This window comes from Melitaea cinxia, chromosome 11 (genome assembly GCF_905220565.1).
Source record: "Melitaea cinxia chromosome 11, ilMelCinx1.1, whole genome shotgun sequence".
In the NCBI taxonomy this organism is placed as follows: Eukaryota; Metazoa; Arthropoda; class Insecta; order Lepidoptera; family Nymphalidae; genus Melitaea; species Melitaea cinxia.
In genome coordinates, this window is record NC_059404.1 from 11545905 (window position 1) to 11564770 (window position 18866).

Below are 18866 nucleotides of genomic sequence, written 5' to 3' on the forward strand. Positions count from 1 at the left end.
ATTCTCGAGACTATTTCACTATAAACTTTAATTTATAAATATTTGCTTGAGTTTTAATCGCCATTAAAAATAAAACAGCAATAAATTGTTATAAAGTTATTGATCATTAAAATTATCAAAGCATCTCTCATATTTGGAAAGTACGATTAACAATCAATTGCACGTTCATTGCTCTATTTGTTACGTATACGTTTTTTTAAATTAACTCATTTCGTGTTACGTTACGTTGTCAGAATCAATTTACGTGTCACACGCGTGGGATGTTGCTAACATTACAAAAATAATAGTCCATTATATCGGTAGGTGGTTTCATCGTGCTTTATTACCATTGCCCAAAAATAGATCAGATTAAAGAGTGTTAGTGGGTAACTTTTTTATATCATTAATTTAAAGATACAAGTAAAGATGTGTCGTAACCCTACAATTATTACGATATCAAATGCGGTGCAGTCTTAATAAAGAACGGTAAAGGAACATGAATAAAAACTACCCTCTTTTTTTGTTTTTTACTCAATGGCCTGAGAAGGAATTATTTTTTGTGCATATCTTTTGTTAAAAATGCTTGTATCGGTAGGTTGCTTTGAATTAACTAACGCGACGAGTCTGTTAGTACTCGTCCTTTTTTAAGCGATCTTCTTTATGCTGCTATAGTTTTTTCACAACTTCATTCACATAAGTTATAATCTCGTAGGAATTTTAGTAAAAAGTATCATATCATACCAAAGATTATTTCAAAAGGCTCATTAATCTAAACATAATAGTAACAAACATCAATCCATCTATAAAAAAACTCTTATTAAAATTGTACAGGCTTTATTTCCTCGTCCGTACACATGGTGATACTATGTGAACGGGACCGTGGGTGGAAGCGAAACTTTAAGGGTAATCGATTCGAGGTGCATGTACGAATACTCGACTCTGGGGTTAAGTGTTTTCTATTGAAATAAGATGTCTTGATGTTTTAACGTAGGCACTGGATTTATATTTTCACACTTACATGCTAATACGTAAGAAACTCGTTGTATAAAATATCAATTAAGGCACCGACTTACGAGACTTGATTTTACCTACATATGTTAATTTCATTTGTGTGAATGCTTTGAAATGTTTGTTTTTTATTTTAACTGTGAATGAGATTTGAGAGTTAATTGCTAGAGAAATTTATGTTGTTAATTTGATGAATATTTTATTGCTATAATAGAAATACGTCTCAAGCAAATTCGTAATGAACCAAATTTCTAACTACAGTCATTTGTTTTTACTATCATCCTTCCAAAAAATAATGTAAAAGTGTAAAAACGATATTAATTTAATTATATATACAATACATGTTAATAGTTTTCTATTAGTACTTGTAATCTATTACTATCAACAGGAATTTACATGCAAAAAGAGAATCAATGCAGAAAGTAAATGTGTATTTTATAATATCTGCTGTAGTGTTGTGTCCCTAAAATATAAATAACTTCGTAATTCGTATTCTTCGTAATTGTTTAAGCATAAATAAGATGTTATAACAAATCAGTTTTTCGTAAACAAACTGATTTGATCATTGATTAATTAATTAGTCGATTCGATAATGTTCACGAAATCACGATTAAGAAGACCGAATCTCTCAAATTTTATGGCAATATTTCGAAATCGTCTTAATGGAAAGTTTTAATGGAACTTGCCTTTTTAGTTAAGGTGTTGACGGTGATAAAGGTTATATCACCGAAAGAAGCAATAAAAACCAGAGTTATATTTTAAGAGTTACTTAAGACGTTATGTGATTAAAAATAAAAACCATAGGCTTTTGTGTTTATTTACGTTAAACAGTAGTCCAAATGAATGAATGAATGGTTGAATACGTTGTCATTAAAACCTGATTCTATATTTGAAATACGGAACGTTTTCGTTACGAACCGCTTAATTTTGTATTGCAATCTGGAGTCCAGAGGGTGGGGCCACTAGATATCTATCCGATAACTGGTTGGAACCGCTACGGGTACGCGACCCCGGACTACTCTAGCTGCTAGTGTCACACACCCCTCCCCGTGATCCGTGGCACTGGTATCCGTAACCCCAGATCCTTCTCTCACATAAATCCTTCTCACCTATCCTTCTTCTTACCTTGAATTTCCCAAGGAGGGTTGATGTTAGGCAGGCGGCCGGCGTAAAATATACAAGCCAAATCACATTACAACATGAGCTTGGGAATTAGAGTATGCGATAATGCTAGGGCGTACCCCACAGGCGACGCGCAGATGCAGCACCCGGCGTCTGTGGGAAATGGACAAGGGTTGCTGCACCAGGGACGGGGGCAGGACAGGAGGTGAGCTTGAGGATTGCCAGTTGGAATGTGGGTACGATGACTGGGAGAGGACGAGAGCTAGCAGATGTTTTGGAAAGGAGACGGATAAATATAGCGTGCTTGCAGGAGACGAAGTGGAAGGGACAGAGAGCAAGAGAAATAGGGGCGGGTTATAAGTTTTATTATTGCGGCTGTGATGGGAAAAGAAATGGCGTAGGTATAGTGTTAGATAGAGAGCTCAAGAACAAGGTGATGGATGTGAAAAGAGTGAATGATAGAGTTATTGCAGTAAAACTGTTGATTGAAGACTCGGTTTTAAATGTCGTTAGTGTGTATGCGCCGCAAAAGGGATGCGATGACAGTATGAAAGAAAGATTTTGGGAGGATTTTGATGCGGTAATAATGAAAGTACCAGAGTGTGAGGAAATATACATTGGGGGGGACTTTAATGGACATGTGGGAAGGATGAATGACGGGTATGAGAGGGTGCATGGGGGCAGAGGTTACGGAGTTAGGAACCGAGACGGTGAAGCTCTACTTGAAGCAGCCTTGGCTTTTGACTTAGCAATAGCCAACACATTTTATCAAAAACGGGAACAACACCTTATCACATACCGTAGTGGTCTACACTCTACCCAAATTGACTACATTCTTTTAAGAAGAAACAGGCTAAAATCGGCCAAGGACTGCAAGGTAATACCGAGTGAGAGTCTCGTCTCCCAGCATAGGCTACTGCTCCTGGACTTAACTCTGAAAGTTCAGAGTTTAAATAAGAGCCCGAAGCCCCCAGTTAGAACGAAATGGTACAGATTGGATGATAGGGAGGTGGCTGCAGAATTCCGGGAAAGAGTGGTTGGTAAAATGATAGAGATGGGAGATATGGTGGGGATGGGAGTAAACGAGTGCTGGAGTGAGATGGCAACGTGGGTGCGAAGTGTGGCAAGGGATGTCTTAGGGGAAACGAAAGGGAAAAGGAAGATAGAGAAGGATACATGGTGGTGGAATGAGGAGGTACAGACGATTTTGAAAGAAAAGAAGAATGCGTTCAAAGAATGGAAAAGAGTGGAAGATGGAAATGACAGAGAAAAGAAAATAAAAAGAACAGATTACCAAAACATTAAAAAGAAGGCTAAGAAAGCAGTCGCTATCGCAAGGGCCAAGGCTCAAGATAAGTTGTATCATTTTTTAGAGAGCCCACAAGGTCAAAAAAATCTTTTTAGAATATCAAGAGAGAGAGAGATGAATGCAAGAGATGTAAACCATATGAAATGTATAAAAGACGAAGCGGGGAAGATTTTGACGGACGATGAGGAAATAAAAGAACGCTGGAAGAGATACTTTAATAACTTGATGAATGAAGAAAATGAATGGAGCGGAGTGTTAGAAAATGTACGAAGTAATGAAGGAATGGTGAAAGAGGTAAGTATAGAGGAAGTGAAGATGGCAGTGCAGAGTATGAAGAATGGAAAAGCAGTTGGGCTAGATGGTATACCAGCGGAAGTATGGAAGTTTTTGAAGGCGGATGGATGGAAGTGGCTGACTTTATTTTTCAATAAGTTGCTGCAAGAAGAGGTCACACCCGAGGAATGGTGCTACAGTTCACTGGTGCCCATTTTTAAAAATAAAGGTGACATACAGGACTGCAGCAGCTATCGGGGAATAAAGCTCATGTCACATAGTATGAAGATATGGGAGAAAGTGATAGCGCGACGAATGAGAGAAGAATGTAAGGTCACACAGAACCAATTTGGATTTATGCCGGGCCGGGGAACTACGGACGCCATATTTGCACTCCGCCAACTCTGCGAAAAATATCGACTCGCACAAAAAGACCTGCATATGGTGTTCGTAGATCTAGAAAAGGCATACGATAGAGTCCCCCGTAAGGTTCTGTGGTGGGCTATGAAAGGGAAAGGAGTGCCAGAGAAGTATGTACGACTTGTTCAGGCGATGTATGATAGAGCTAGCACCCACGTCCGGTCCGAAGCCGGGGTAACTGACAAGTTCAATGTGGCTGTAGGTTTGCACCAGGGGTCGGCTTTAGGCCCGTATCTATTCCTCCTGGTAATAGATGTTCTAACATCAGACATACAGGAGGAAGCACCCTGGTGTATGCTGTTTGCTGACGACGTTGTTCTTGTCGGAGATAATGTGCTTGAGGTACAGAGCAGACTGGGAAAATGGCAGGAAAGACTGGAGGGCGCGGGATTGAGGATAAGTAGGTCTAAAACCGAGCACTTGTTCTGCGATTTCAGCGGTTCGTCCGGTTTTTCCCATATTGCCTTGGATGGTGTATCCCTACCAGTCTGCTCCGACTTCCGCTACCTTGGGTCATTAATACAAAATGACGGCAACATAGACCGTGACGTGAAAAATAGAATAAATGCGGGATGGATGAAATGGCGACAGGTCTCTGGAACAGCTTGTGATCCACGAATGCCCCTTAAACTTAAGGGGAAAATCTATAAAACGATCATAAGACCTGTCGTAATGTATGGATCGGAATGTTGGGCAACAAAAGTGACGGATGAAAGAAGAGTGCACGCAGCCGAGATGAGAATGCTAAGATGGATGTGTGGAGTAACGAGGAAAGATCGGATTAGAAATGAGTATATAAGGGGAAGTTTGAAAGTAGCACCCGTGACAGAGAAAATGAGGAGCAATAGGTTAGCGTGGTATGGGCATGTAATGAGGAGGGATGACCGCTATGTCGGTAAAAGAATGTTAGGGATGAATGTCGAAGGACGAAGAGCGATCGGCAGACCGAAAAAGCGATGGATGGATTGTGTGAGTGAGGATATGAGAAAGAAAGGAGTAAGCACTGAAGTGACGAATAATAGAGAGGAATGGAAGAGGAAAACATGTTGTGCCGACCTACATATGCCGACATAAGTGGGATAAGGGCAGGAAGAAGAAGAAGAATCTGGCTTCAAAGGACTAACTACCATCACAGGAAGACACTTTTTTTCTACTCCAAAAATTGAGGAATAGGTTAAAATGGAATGGGGACTAAATTATGTTGTGTCACTACAATTTGTTACGCACCATTTACGCATATAAAGCCGCAGGCTTACGCTACTTAAATATTATGTTTCTTAACATGTCTAACGATTGTTCGCAGCTGTAAGTGTGCAAATTACGTTGTTAATGAGTTCATATTTAAAGAACACACTTTATTCACACATAGAACTATTTCGTAAGCTAAGATTAGCTACTGAGAGATGTGCGAGATAATTCAAACGATTGTTGCTTGACGTTTACAGCTGTTGAGTCTCAATTGTCCGGACTTCAGTCATACGGATTCGTTGTTATTCGTATTGACAAGCATAAAAAATGTATATTTCTCAAATAAAAGACTGGTATTAAATATTTTGGGCAAAATTAAATATAGTACATAGATTTGTAGTGACCCTTTCGCTTATTTACGTCTTGTTTCGTAAATAGGTACGAAGAACGATTTAGGATTATTTTTTAAAACTCATTAATGCAAAAATCGCCACAATAATTACTGTTTTAAGATTTGTATTTCGGAGATTGATACTGTGGCAATTTCGCTAGGTCATGGGACTGGCCGTCAATGGCTACTGTAATTATTATAAGCAGTCCTGTTTAAATTAAAGTGCTAACAGTGTCAGTAAAAGCTAAAAACTTGTACGAAAATTCTTGATTCATATCTATTGAATTATCCGGATTTTGTATGATACAAATGAAGAGCGACAACAATTAATCCGGTTAATCGAGTCACTATTTTAGTCTGTCACTGCTGTTTTTACGTTCATTGAACAATTAGGATGTGATTAGTCATAGAGAAAATAAGCGTTCAAAATGTTCTTATTGTTCTTTCAAGCGCTTTTTAAACGATCGTTTATAAGTGACTGATTTGATGTGATTTTTGCGTAAATTTTTGCAAGTTTTTTAAAGTGTTACTGTAAGTTTACAGTGCTAAGATTTATTTTGTTAAAATTGTGCTCAACAGAACATTCTCGTATTGATTTCGTCAAAATCAATCAATCAGTCAAAAAAGTAATCAGGTTAATTAAGATAAATTTTTGTTTACCGCATAAATTTTAATAAAACTTAGAATAATATAGTTAAGGTAATACGAGTAATCGAAGCGCAATAATTTTACACAGTATACCTAATAGTTATCGATGTGTGTTGCAAGTTTACGAGCTATGAGCGGTTATAGATTTAACGTTGATTCGATATTGTGTTAGGAATGATCAAATGATATTGTCGTGTTTTTCTGATATCCTCGTCGCATGTTCTGTTTTCTTTTCAATTGCACTATCATAGGGAACACCTAACGTCATAAATAATTAAATATATATCGATTATTATTATCTTTTAGCACAAAACCAAAAATAAATAAGTCTTTGCTTAGTCCGTCGTGTTGTATAACTCTCGTGATATATCACTCACTAGAGAGTGTGAAAACACATATGCGCAGATAGTGGACTCAAAAGGGGGAAAATTAACCCTGTTATATACAGTTATCTTACTAGTTCAGATAACAGGTGCACTTTAATTGTGAACACATTTATTGATAGGTATAACCTTAATTGTAAAAGTGTGAATTTGTACCTTTATTTGTTACGAATAAAATACTTAAAAAAAAATTTTCAGAATAAACCTGCAAAAAAAAAATAGTTTGCGCAATAATTTCATTCATTACGTATTTCATACAACATTCTAAAAAATTACTAAACTTTATAAATATGGATAAAACAACAAGAAAGAAGAAATCGTAATCAATATGAATGTATACTATAATATATAACCTAAAGCTATGTAATAATCATAAAGTCTCATTACTTAGAAAAATACTAACGTTTTTCACTCTAGATTATTGTGTGTACAGGTGCGGTTACTTTTTGCTAGCTATGATTGTTAGGAATTTAATTACAACATGAAAATAATAGGGCATTAACAACAGTTAGAGGTTTTGCTGTAGCTGTCTTCAAGACATTCATTGTAATTCATCTAGCTATGTTATTATTACTAACAGGAAGTATAGATATAATTGCTTATAGAGTGTTCTAAGATGGCATCACTCGAGGCATTTAAGCATTGGTTTTCATTATGACAACTGCTATCGCGATCACATACCTTAGTTTTCTACAATATGAGTCTCAGTGATCTTTCAATTACCGTTATTTAGGACACCTGAAGTTTACTTAAAGTCCTCTGTCGACTTAAGTCGTTTGTCGAACGTCTAAACACGGTATCTTATTCTGTGAGGAATGTAAGGAAAAATATTATTGGGACCTTTATCAACGTAAATAGCACCCAAAACGATGATTGTTAAATTTTTTGTCTGTTTGTCTGTGCGTTTGTGCACGCTAATCTCCGAAACGGCTTATCCGATTTAGATGTGGTTTTCATTAATTTATTGTAGTAAGTCATTTAAACAATCACGTTGAATATGTAAATACACAAAACGCGGACGAAGTCGCAGGCACAGCTAGTATTCATAATAAAAGCTCAAGTAATAAAGGTTTATTCAATTTATTGTTCAAAATAAAATAAAAAATCTTTTGCATAAGTTCAGTTAATATGGTGTTTTTAAATGATTATCTAATTTCAAATAACTTTTTGCGGAAATATCAAATCACATTTCCATTTCCCTTTTCTAAAAATGTTTTAGGAAAGGATATTTACACAACACATAAATATTTTCTAGTGATTGTGGAATCGTTCCTTAGTATTTGTAATTTTGCAAAACCTGTAAATATGTATTATATTATTTTACCGAAGGTTTAGACTAACGTAGATAAATAGAAGTCTTATAATAATTTAAAGTCACAGACAAAAGTTCAATAAAATCGATCTATTTCTTTTCAAGCAGAGCTGCACAAATCCATTATTACACTGCTTTTCTGTCAGAGGTTAAAAGTGTTTTACCAGTAAGAAGCAAACGTTTTGACGGTAACTTGTCTGGTTTCATACTTGTCCATCTTCGTGACTCGCTCGCTGGTTCGTGTGTAGCCCACCCAACTGGCTTAACAGTACTCTGGGATTCCATCCCTTCGATATTTGTGCCGTTAGCCCACGAGTGCCAATTAATGTTGTTTAAATGTAACTAGATAAAGAATGAATGAAAACCTGTTGGGCGACTGTCAGACATGCGATGTAGGTTTACGTAGCTTGGTGAATACTGTTGCAATAATGAGTAGTGTTATAATAGAGGGATCTATTTAATAAGGATACAGGGATAAGAGTTTTGAAATTACCGATCGTGGAACATGATTATTGAAAAAGAAATAGTTTTTGTGTTTCGTTTGAGTTTTGAAATTAACGATCGTGGAAAAATAATTATTGAAAAAGAAATAGTTTTTGTTGTTTTGTTTTTAAAACGGATTGTCAAGAAATTGCTACGTAAATCTAATACGTGAATGAGCAAACATTATCCTGTAGAAGTTATTATACAAATAATAATTTAGGCTAATGGATTGAATATGATATAGTTTTATATGTCGATGTTTCTATGTTGCTACCTATTAAGGATGAAAGTTCTTGTCCATATTTTATCAACTGCGATCATTAGGTGCAGAAAATTATAATTCAAATTCAATTCAAATAAGGTTGTTGCGCAAACCGAAACAGTTTCTATGTTGCGTAACCTGTACCGATAACCATCTCGTATCCGATGTTTAATTTGCATATTAAGGTATGCAGGATATTTTCTATTCATATCTATAATAATGCTTCTTAGATGTGACAATCTTCATCATTCGCATTTAATTTAAAAGGGTCTTGTGATACTAAATCGAATAAATATTCATATTTACTAGTGATTATAGAACAGCGCGGCCTTTTAAGTTTTATTAGTATTTTATGAAGATAGCTTGTTGTTGTAGCGATGAAAATTATAATTAAATAATATCACGTTGATATTGTGATCATAAATTTGTCGTTCAAGATATCGATTGCGAGTACTTTATTTACTCTTTAGTGACGTATACATATGTGCAACTCGATATGACACCAAAATGGGCAGTTGTATCATACATTTATTGTAAACGGTTGTGATTCATAAGGAACATTTACCTATTTATTTAAATTTTAGACACGCATACGTAACAAATATTACACAAACCAACATTGAGGAATAGTTAGAACCTACATTTTATTTGTATAAGTGTTTCATTTAACTTAAATTCCTTTATCATGATAAAGATCGTTTAACGATACAGTTTGAATATATTGTAGTTCCACTTTTATACTTTTCCTTTATCTGAACTAATAACTTGAAGACGGATCTGAGCTATGTTGTAGTGTTCCTTGTAGTGTTCGTCATAACGCATACATTTGTTGAAATGTAAGTTTTAAGTCAGATGTCTTAAGAATTATACAGCTCGCCTCATTGTGTTGATTCCGTGTTAAGCCCGGGACCGGTTTGCAGCGACCTCTTTCTTAGAAGGCGTGAGTAACAAAGTGTATGACGGATTTGTTGCAAATAAATGCTTTATCAAAATAAGAAATTATGACTTTTTCTTATAATGTTATGCTTAAATAAGTGTATTTTATAAGTGACTGGACTCATTGCATAGAAATAGCATCTAAATCAAAATGTAGCTTTAACATATATGCTAAGATTTTATTCAGTAATCATATCGAAACTATAATGTGGTGATATTAATGTGAGTGAAATAAATAAACTAAATCCACAAGTATACAAAAAAATAATAATAATTATAACAGTCGGCTTATACCTCCTGTAAGACAAGCATTAAGTTTCTTACCATAGGAACAGACGACCGTGTGTGTATGTTATATGATATTTATATTTATATATTTATACAGTTTATGTGAAACTCGATATGACAGCAAAATGTGGGCATTTTCTAATAATATTGGTACTAACCAATACTAAATGGTTGTGATTCATAAGATATAATTATTTATTTTAAACATGCGTACATTTAACATTAATACCAACTAAATCAAACCACGTTTCTGTATACTACTTTGACATTTCATCTTTATACGAGGTTTTATAGCCTATGATCGACCATTACGAAAAAAAGTAGTAGATAAGAAAGAAGACAATAAAGAATGTAATGAAACCTAACAGTTTCGTGATAACATAACATCATAGGGTAAATAAAAAAAATCGTTTAATAATTTATTCATAATATTAAATATACACAATCACGTACTAATTTATATACTCAGATACAAGTGCAACTATAATATCTTTATGGTAATCTTAGTTATTGTACGGAGTTCGTTCGCCTCTAATTTAAATAGTATTTGTATTAGAGTAGGCAAACAGTTGTATCATCTGGTTTAGGTATTCACGTCCAGTACCGACTACTCAGTAGCATTACATTTGGAAGGTCTCTTGAATTGCAAACGCCTTAGTCGTCACTGATATCCTGAATAAATTTAACTTTATTAAAACTTTTAATATCAATGTCTTCTATCCATTTTTAGATCCAATTTTAGATATTACTTATAATCGACCTAAAAAAAGTGAATGAGAGTCTAGGACTTAACAAAAATTTATATACTAGAGGCGATCCTATCATCATGTCAAGATAGGACGTTAGAATAATCCTTCGACATAGTATGTGTATGAAAACAAACTAAAACAAATAATACTTAAACTAAAGCTGCTATTGTATCGTGTCCAGTACCCAATGTTTATCTGGAAGAAATCGTTCTTTAGCGATAAGATCGCCTTTGTACATCTTGTATTGTATCTTTCTTTATATGTGTTCATAAACAAACTTTTTACGAAAAGTATGAAGTTTTGATATATGTGTATTATTTTATTACCTGCTTAGTAATAATTATTTTTAAAAAAGTACGTACCTTCAAAGTGCTTACACGTTTAAGAGAGTCAACAACAAAGTAATTAAGATATTTAACTGTTTAATATTTTTTTATATAACCTAGTTAAGCGGAGTCCAAATCGATTCTAATATAGGTTAGTTTTTGTGATGTTTTTGTTAAAACATAGTAAGAAAAGCTATTTTGCTCCGATCATTGATAGTTAAAGGGTGATTCGAACCGTTTCGAATTCGATTAATGAAAAAGTTAACGCGGGCTTTATGAGGAGGCTGAGACGCGAGCGTCTTGTGCCATTGACCCACAACAACTTTGTGCGGTTAACGGAACGGCACACTTGATTTCTTATTGACATTCAAGTTAATGGCTCTCCACGGAAGTTTACTAAACCTGATGAACATGTCATCGAAACTACGGGAGTACGGAAATGTTGTCTACTCTGTGTACTAACTCCGACTTCGTTGTGATAAGTTTGACATTAAATCTAGTACTCGCTCCGTACGGGGATGGTATCTATACATATATTTTAGAGATTTTTTGAAGTAAAACTTCCTTACGCACGCTTGACTTGGGGAGTCGGTTGATGAATGCGTGATGAGAGCGTAATGAAAAGTGTGATCGGGCGAGGCGAACGGAGCACGAGAGAAAGAGTGCGAGCACATATTTTCCACTTTCTTTTATAGCCAGTTACGCTTTGTATATCTAAAACACCGTGCAGGCCTATTGCTAAAGAAGTTTTACTTCAGTCGTGTGGTCTAAATCACACTCGTTTTTTGTTTGTAATCGGTGAAGTTTAGAACGCGGAAGTCCATTTAAGTAACATTTTTATTATTTAGCTTAAAAAGCTATCTAGAAATATATATATAAATAGGCCTATAACAATATGCAATAAATCAAACACGTAGATGAGACCGCTACGTGTGGAACATTTCTCCTTAAACACCATTTGTAACAGTGTTTTTTTCTTTCAAAAAAGGTGATAAAAACGCGTTTGTGAAATTGTGTGACAAGGCATAAGCGTTAGCAGGTAAATATGAATATTTTATTTACACACAAAATTAATGTTTAAACATCTAAAGAAAATTTTTGTTACGCGTCAATGAACTTCTAATTCAATAAATACTTACACCGTTAATATCATATAAAAACTGGTATAATTAATACTTTTTATCCGCTGCATTAATATCTTTATTTATTTTACTATCTAGGTATACGTAAAACGTACACATACACTATCACCATCAAGTGTAATTTCATAATGGTACACCATTTCCCTTACAACAGGTTAGACGTCATGGCTATTAATTACGGACAGTTATAATCATCAAGATGGGTTTGGATTATTTTAATCGTCGAACATATTTTCGACACAGCGATTATTTTCAGATCTAAAATTGACATGCTTAAATAATTTGATGGTAAACTTTCTTTTACATACAAATATAACCTAATAGTGTAACCGTTTAGTTGTGCTATTAAAATATAATGTACGCTATTTATACCGCTTCCGTGAGTTGCAATTTTTTGTTCATTAATAGTAATTTATTTATTTATTACTCTACCATCAATTGGACATTTAATATTTGACGATGAGGTAAAGCTGCGATAAATGACAGTTTCAATTATAAAAATCTAAAAGACATGCAGTTTACCGTAGCCTAGATTAGTATTATATTATGTTTGTGTATGAATCCCGGCACAGAATTGCAGAGCAGTGAGAGCCGTGCTTGGCGTTTTGTTAATCTAACGATAAGCTTTTATAATTTGTATTACTCATCATTATGTGTTACAAGTGTTTGTGCAATGCAATTACGTATGCACCTTTTATAATTGCACAACTTTTCCGCAAATTTATATGTGATGATTATGACCTGACTCCAGTCAGCTAAAAATGTGTCATCAATTTTGGTTAGTGTTTTTAGTAATATGACCACCACCGCGATTTCACCGAAATTCAGTATTGGTATTCGATAGAATGTTTTATACTTTTGGTTACAACTTTTGGCTATGGTGTTAAATCTTTTAACTTCAAACCTTCCTCAATAAGAGGCTGATTGTTAAGAAATTTTGACATAAAGATTCTTACGAATCAATCTTCCAGATCTCAAGATAGTGTACACGAACTAACAACCTCTTTGTATCTTTTTAAAATTAATATGGATTTCATACCAAGTCTCATAATCTTAAAATTTGATGTGCCATAAAACTCTTCTAAAAGGATTGCGTTAGGACTTTAAGAACCTTAAACATATATATTATTAGTAAAGGCACGAAGCAATTAGCTTTGAAATCAGTTAGGCAATATAGAAAGTGCACAAATTAGATACAAAATCAGATACCAATTATGTTCGTTTCGTACCAATATATGTCAAATATTATATGTATAAGAACCATTATGTAAATATCAGAATGCTCCGCTTAGATCTAAGATAATTAAATAAATCTAAGTTGGAAGCTTGATCATAGATATAAATAATTAGTTTCCCTCCGCTTGCAATTGTTCTACAATTACTGAGGTGGGTGCATATCGATGCTAATGTAATTACTTGCAAAGATTATCTTAGTAGTATTTAAATCTTAAGTACTATTGAAAAATCATATAATGTAGTTCTATTGAATAATATAAGTTTAATAGTGTCGTCATGTATTAAATCAAATCGAATATTTTTTTACCACAATCTTTCACCAATGAAAAGTGCATATTCATCGTTTTTTTATAACAGATTATTTAAATAATTTGACATACTATGATTTATATGTACACAGTACGAGGAACTATTAAAACGTATTTAAATATTACATAAATTTATATAGTTTTAAAAAATAAAACTATTTTTATATATAACTAAACATATATACACATATATAACACATAGTATAATAAAACTAATTTGTCTTAGTATCCAAAGACCATGGAGCACTCCGTGTTGCTCTATGTCAAAGACACATTGTTTTCTAGTCAGTTGCAGTCCTTTTTTTTTTTTTTTTTTTTTTTTGATATCGCAGGGTAACCCATTTACGGGTGATATCCAGGATGCCCGGGTAGGCATTCCTAGACCGTATGTCGGCTTAGCACTTGGGGGTGCACTACCGACCAAAACCCCTGCGGGAGCCTTCAGCCGCTTTAATTGGAGGGTCCCGGATCTGCAGGCAACAGGATCCCTCCAGCGACAGGCTGGCCTCGGCGAAAAGACCAGACTTCTCCTCCATGGGACTATCCGGCTCACCTCTGAACAATCCCGACGACGCCATGTCTAGCAGGAGCGGGTTCCCATCCCGGCCCGACATGGGCACAGGGGCGTTACTGGAAACGCATTAAGTAGCGCCTCCTACGCACCCCCGTTCGTCGCCTGCGGACGGAGGCCTCGTCGGCGGCCCCCTCCCTCATCCGCTCGTCGTTCTCCTTCTGGGAAATTACTGTCTCGCAGAAGGAGACCATCGCCTTCCAGGACTCGTCGTCGCCGAGCATCGCGGTGAAAACGCTCGGCAGTGACAAGTCCCCTCCGAGGACTGTCGTCAGATCGCGACGTAGCGCCGCCCATCTCGGGCACACCTCGAGGGTGTGCTGGGCAGAGTCCACCGCCGCGCCACAATCGTGACATTCAGTCGTCGGCTCCCTTTGGGCCGTCCGACACAAGTATTCACCAAAGCAGCCGTGCCCGGTGAGAACCTGCGTCAGACGGAAGGTGAGGGGTTTGCGCTTACGGCGCATCCACCGCTCAAGGACCGGGCGCAAGGCAGCCGTTACGCGTGTGCCATACGGCTGCTCCGCCAGGTCCTCCCCCCACCTCCGCATTAGTGCTTCTTGCCCCATCCGGCGCACCCGTAGGATCCCGTCCAACGTGGGGTTCTCACCGAGAGCCCTCCTACCCGAGACGTATGAGTAGGTCTCGGCAAGGACCTCCGCCACGAGTTCCCACGGGGGATCGCCGGCTAGAGCAGTAGCTGCAGCCCACGATACCGTACGGTACCCCCGGATCACCCTCACCGCGATGATCCTCTGCGCAGACCGCAGCGCGGCCTTATTCCTCGCAGTGAGGCGATCCGCCCAAACCGGGGCACCGTACGTCGCCATACTCCGGCAGACTCCGGAATATAGCTGCCTGCAGGCGGCGCTGGGTCCTCCGAGGTTCGGGAGGAGTCTGCCCAGTGCACTCGCCACCTTCACGACCTTCGGTCCCACCACAGCGAAGTGTGGGCCGAAGGTCCACCCTCCGTCAAGGATGAGCCCCAGATATTTGATTTGGGAGCTCATCCTGACCCTCCCCTCTCCGATCTGCAGGGTAGCCCCCGGTGGGGGTCCCTTACGTCCGGTCCCGCGGAAGAGGAGGGCTTCGGTCTTGTCAATTCTGACCCGAAGCCCCAAGCTCTTTATGCGGCTGATCACGAGGTCGAGTCCGACCTCGGCCAGCCGCGCCGCCTCCTTGTAGTCTCGTCCCCGAGAGTAAACGAGGGTGTCATCCGCGTAGCAGATGACACCCATCCCGGGGAGGAGACGGCCTCGCAGGACCCAGTCGTAACCAATGTCCCACAAGATCGGGCCCAGCACCGATCCTTGCGGGACACCACATCCGACTCGCCGCCACTCCACGGACCCCGACCGATTCTCGAGGCCTACTCTCCGATCGGAGAGGTACGCCTCCAACAGCCTCCCTAGATACGGGGGCACTCCGAAGAATTTCAGTGCCTCCCGTATCACTGCGTGCGGGAGGCTGTTGAAGGCGTTCGCGATGTCCAACGACACCGCGACCACCACCTCCCTCCCATGTTCCGCCTCACCCGTCACCGCCCGCAGGCGTTTGAGGGCATCGATTGTCGACCGGCGTGCTCGAAACCCGAATTGAGATTCTGATAGTCCGGGTCCCGAGCCTTCCTCCAGGTGCTGAACGAGCCGGGAACCCACTATTCTCTCCAAGAGTTTCCCAGCTTCGTTCAGCAACACCACCGGTCGCACCGACGAAGCCGAGTCCGGGGTCCGCCCTGCCTTAGGAAGTAGGCAGAGCCGACCCTCCTTCCATGCCCCCGGGAACTGACCAGACCGCAGGCAGCGGTCAAAAAGTTCCCGGAGGCTGTTGCCGAGGTGCCCGAGAGCGATCGCAAGTACTCTCCCGTGCACCCCGTCTGGACCCGGCGCCCTCTTCTTACTCCGAAGGCGGGACAACGCCGCCTCCATTTCAGCCTCTGTGACGGGTGGGGGAATACCCTCCTCCTCGTCCGGCGTCTGCCGAGCCATCCTGGGGGGCACGAAGCCGTCGGGTTCGTCGGGAAAGAGTTCCCCGACGATCCTCCCGAGTTGCTCCGGCTGGAGCGTTTCGCTGATGGGGGCCGAGTGGGCACGGAGCTTGTTTCGCGCCCAATTATACGGTCGGCCCCAGGGGTCTCTCTCCAGACCCCCAACTAGCTCCAGCCAGGCCTCTTCCTTGGCTCGGCATATGGCCTGCTGCAGGATCTTCCTTTTCTCCACGTAGATCCTGCGCAGCCTGTCGTCCCTGTCCACGTCCTGGGGGCGTCTCCGCCTACTCCGAGTATATTGCCTCCTGGCCCCGTTGCAGGCGGCCCGGAGACCGGCTATCTCGGCCGACCACCAGTAGAGCGCCCGCCGCAGGGGTGGACGCTTCGCTAGTGGCATGGCCGCTCTGCAGACAGCAGTAAATGCGTCGCAGAGCCGGTTAGCCGCCTCATCCACCCCAAACTCCCTAAGCGGCGGAAGACTCCAGCGGCCGACGATTGCGGCCTCCTCAGCCAGTTCCCGGTTGAGCTTGGAGAGTGCCCAACGCGGAAACTGACTACGCCCACTGGACGACGTTGATGACGACAACGCCGGACGTACGGGAGCTGGAGACACCTCGAACCTTATATATCGATGGTCCGAGAGAGTCTCCACCTCCGTCTCCACCCTCCACCCCTCCACAGTCAGTTGCAGTCCTCCCATGACCATGGTTGCTGTAAAGTATCCGAAACGTCGGGCATGTAAAAAAACCTAGTAAACCGCGATAAAACCCGAAAAAGTTGTTTCATTATAATCAAAATACACAGCTATTCTTATTTTGCTGTTATTATTGTTTATTTTGGTTTCCATTGTTAATTGCAAAATGCATAAAAATAAAAGCAACAAAAAGTAATTGCATTTAGAAATCCATAAATTATCTAGAATCTCAGCATCTAATACGTTAGACGAGCAACACACATTCAACTTCATTCTGTTGTCGTTATCTCATGGCTCAACGCCTCCTATCTCTAATCGTTTACACGGAGATAGCGAGATAGTATCTTGGTAATGTACAAGTTACGAGAATGCTTCAATTTTAATTGAGTGTATTTTAAGTTTAAGCAATCTATAGTGTACAATATACATCTTCTTTAAATAAATATTCATTAAATATATATTTTAATATACTCTTTAAATATTTTTCTTCAGAGCTTGATGAACGCTCTAGCGTAATAATGCACAAGTTTCATTAGAAACGTTGAGGATACCAAGTTTGACTCGCGCTAGAAATGGGAGTGAATAGAATACAAACTTTTCTTGTGATCTGGTTCTGTGTATCTTCTCGGAAAGCACGTAAAGTCGCTGGACCCGGTTGTTATCACAAGCATATAATAGTAATAAATTGTTAGCCTTTTTCTAGAAATAATCTTCCAAACTACAGTGAAGCCAAGTTGCATTCTAAGTCCCAACTATTATAGAGAAGATGCTTCTTCTTAAAATATATATGTTGGAGTTTTAGAGGCTGTTCCTCTTTAGTTAAGAGTTTGGTTATTATAGATGTCTATTATGCATCTCCATTTAAAGTTTGTTATTGTGTCACGTCCACTCTGAAATTTTCTCATGAATTAAAGGCATGTAATTAAAACTATATGAGTATAATGAAACATTTCAGCGTTAAAGGAAGACCGTATGTCTACTTAGAAAAATATAACAATCTTTTAAAATACTAAAAAGTAAAGCTTGTGTTGTAATGTACTATGAAGACATTTATACCTGGCATTTTGCAATGGAATAGCTTGAATTAAGCTTTGAATCCTTTTCCTTAATAGGTGGGGAGGCCTTTGGCCTGTAGTAAGACATATACGGGCGCTTACTCTTTATTAAGATCACTGCAATAAATACTGACTAAAGAGCAGAGTCAGGTATGTTTGAATGTGAATTTCTATCTGAAATCTTTTTTTGAACGACGTATATACGAGAATATACGAGAATCATTCCAATCGAACTCTACAATAGGATAGTGATTCCATAAGACGATTCAATCTTTTTTTTTACACATGAAATTACTTTAACTTAACTTTTCGACCTCATTATATTCAAGCAAATCTTTTGTGTTTACTGCTCATATCAGATTTATTTGTGGTGCACCGAATTACGTATCCAACAGAGTAATAAAACCTTGTGAATCGTCTACGAATTTGAATATATAGGATTTTACCTATAGAGTATTTTGTACCAATTATGTTTTTGTTACACTTTTTTTTACAATTTCAAACAAAGTAGTTTCTACTTTAGTTACATGAACGTAGTGATTTGTATTATTATTTTCTGCACAATGGTCCGATATCTTGTAAATATTTTTGGATATTAGTATTAATTATATCACTATTACGTAAAATTGATGTTATCTGGAATATTTTATTTAATACATTAATTTTCTTAATTACGTTATATTCCTATGCGTGCATTGCGACTGTTTAGCAAGAAGATAAATTTAGAGATTAATCAAATAAGTTTTTACGGTCATACTAAGTCAGATAGTCAGCGCTGTAAGTACGACATTTATTA

General features: G+C 38.5%; 2 protein-coding genes across 2 annotated transcripts; one reads left to right on the plus strand and one right to left on the minus strand.

The window, feature by feature from the left end:
* The first annotated feature begins 2350 nt into the window (after positions 1 to 2350).
* On the plus strand, positions 2351 to 5420 carry LOC123657612 (craniofacial development protein 2-like). Its single transcript, XM_045593134.1, has 3 exons — positions 2351 to 3304; positions 3587 to 3898; positions 5415 to 5420. The coding sequence occupies exons 1-3, from the start codon at positions 2351 to 2353 to the stop codon at positions 5418 to 5420; spliced, it is 1272 nt and encodes a 423-aa protein (XP_045449090.1).
* An 11052-nt stretch (positions 5421 to 16472) lies between these two features.
* Positions 16473 to 17027, minus strand: LOC123657613 (the record flags this gene model as incomplete). The annotated part of the gene is made up of 1 exon (XM_045593136.1): positions 16473 to 17027. A coding segment is annotated over exon 1 (555 nt), but the record flags the coding sequence as incomplete, so codon positions are not given.
* Positions 17028 to 18866: the final 1839 nt, after the last annotated feature.

Coding starts and splice junctions, on each gene's coding strand:
- LOC123657612 (XM_045593134.1), top strand. CDS start 2,351: ATGACTGGGAGAGGACGAGAGCTAGCAGATGTTTTGGAAAGGAGACGG. Junction 3,305..3,586: donor CATGGTGGTGGAATGAGGAG/GTACAGACGATT, acceptor GAAGCGGGGAAG/ATTTTGACGGACGATGAGGA.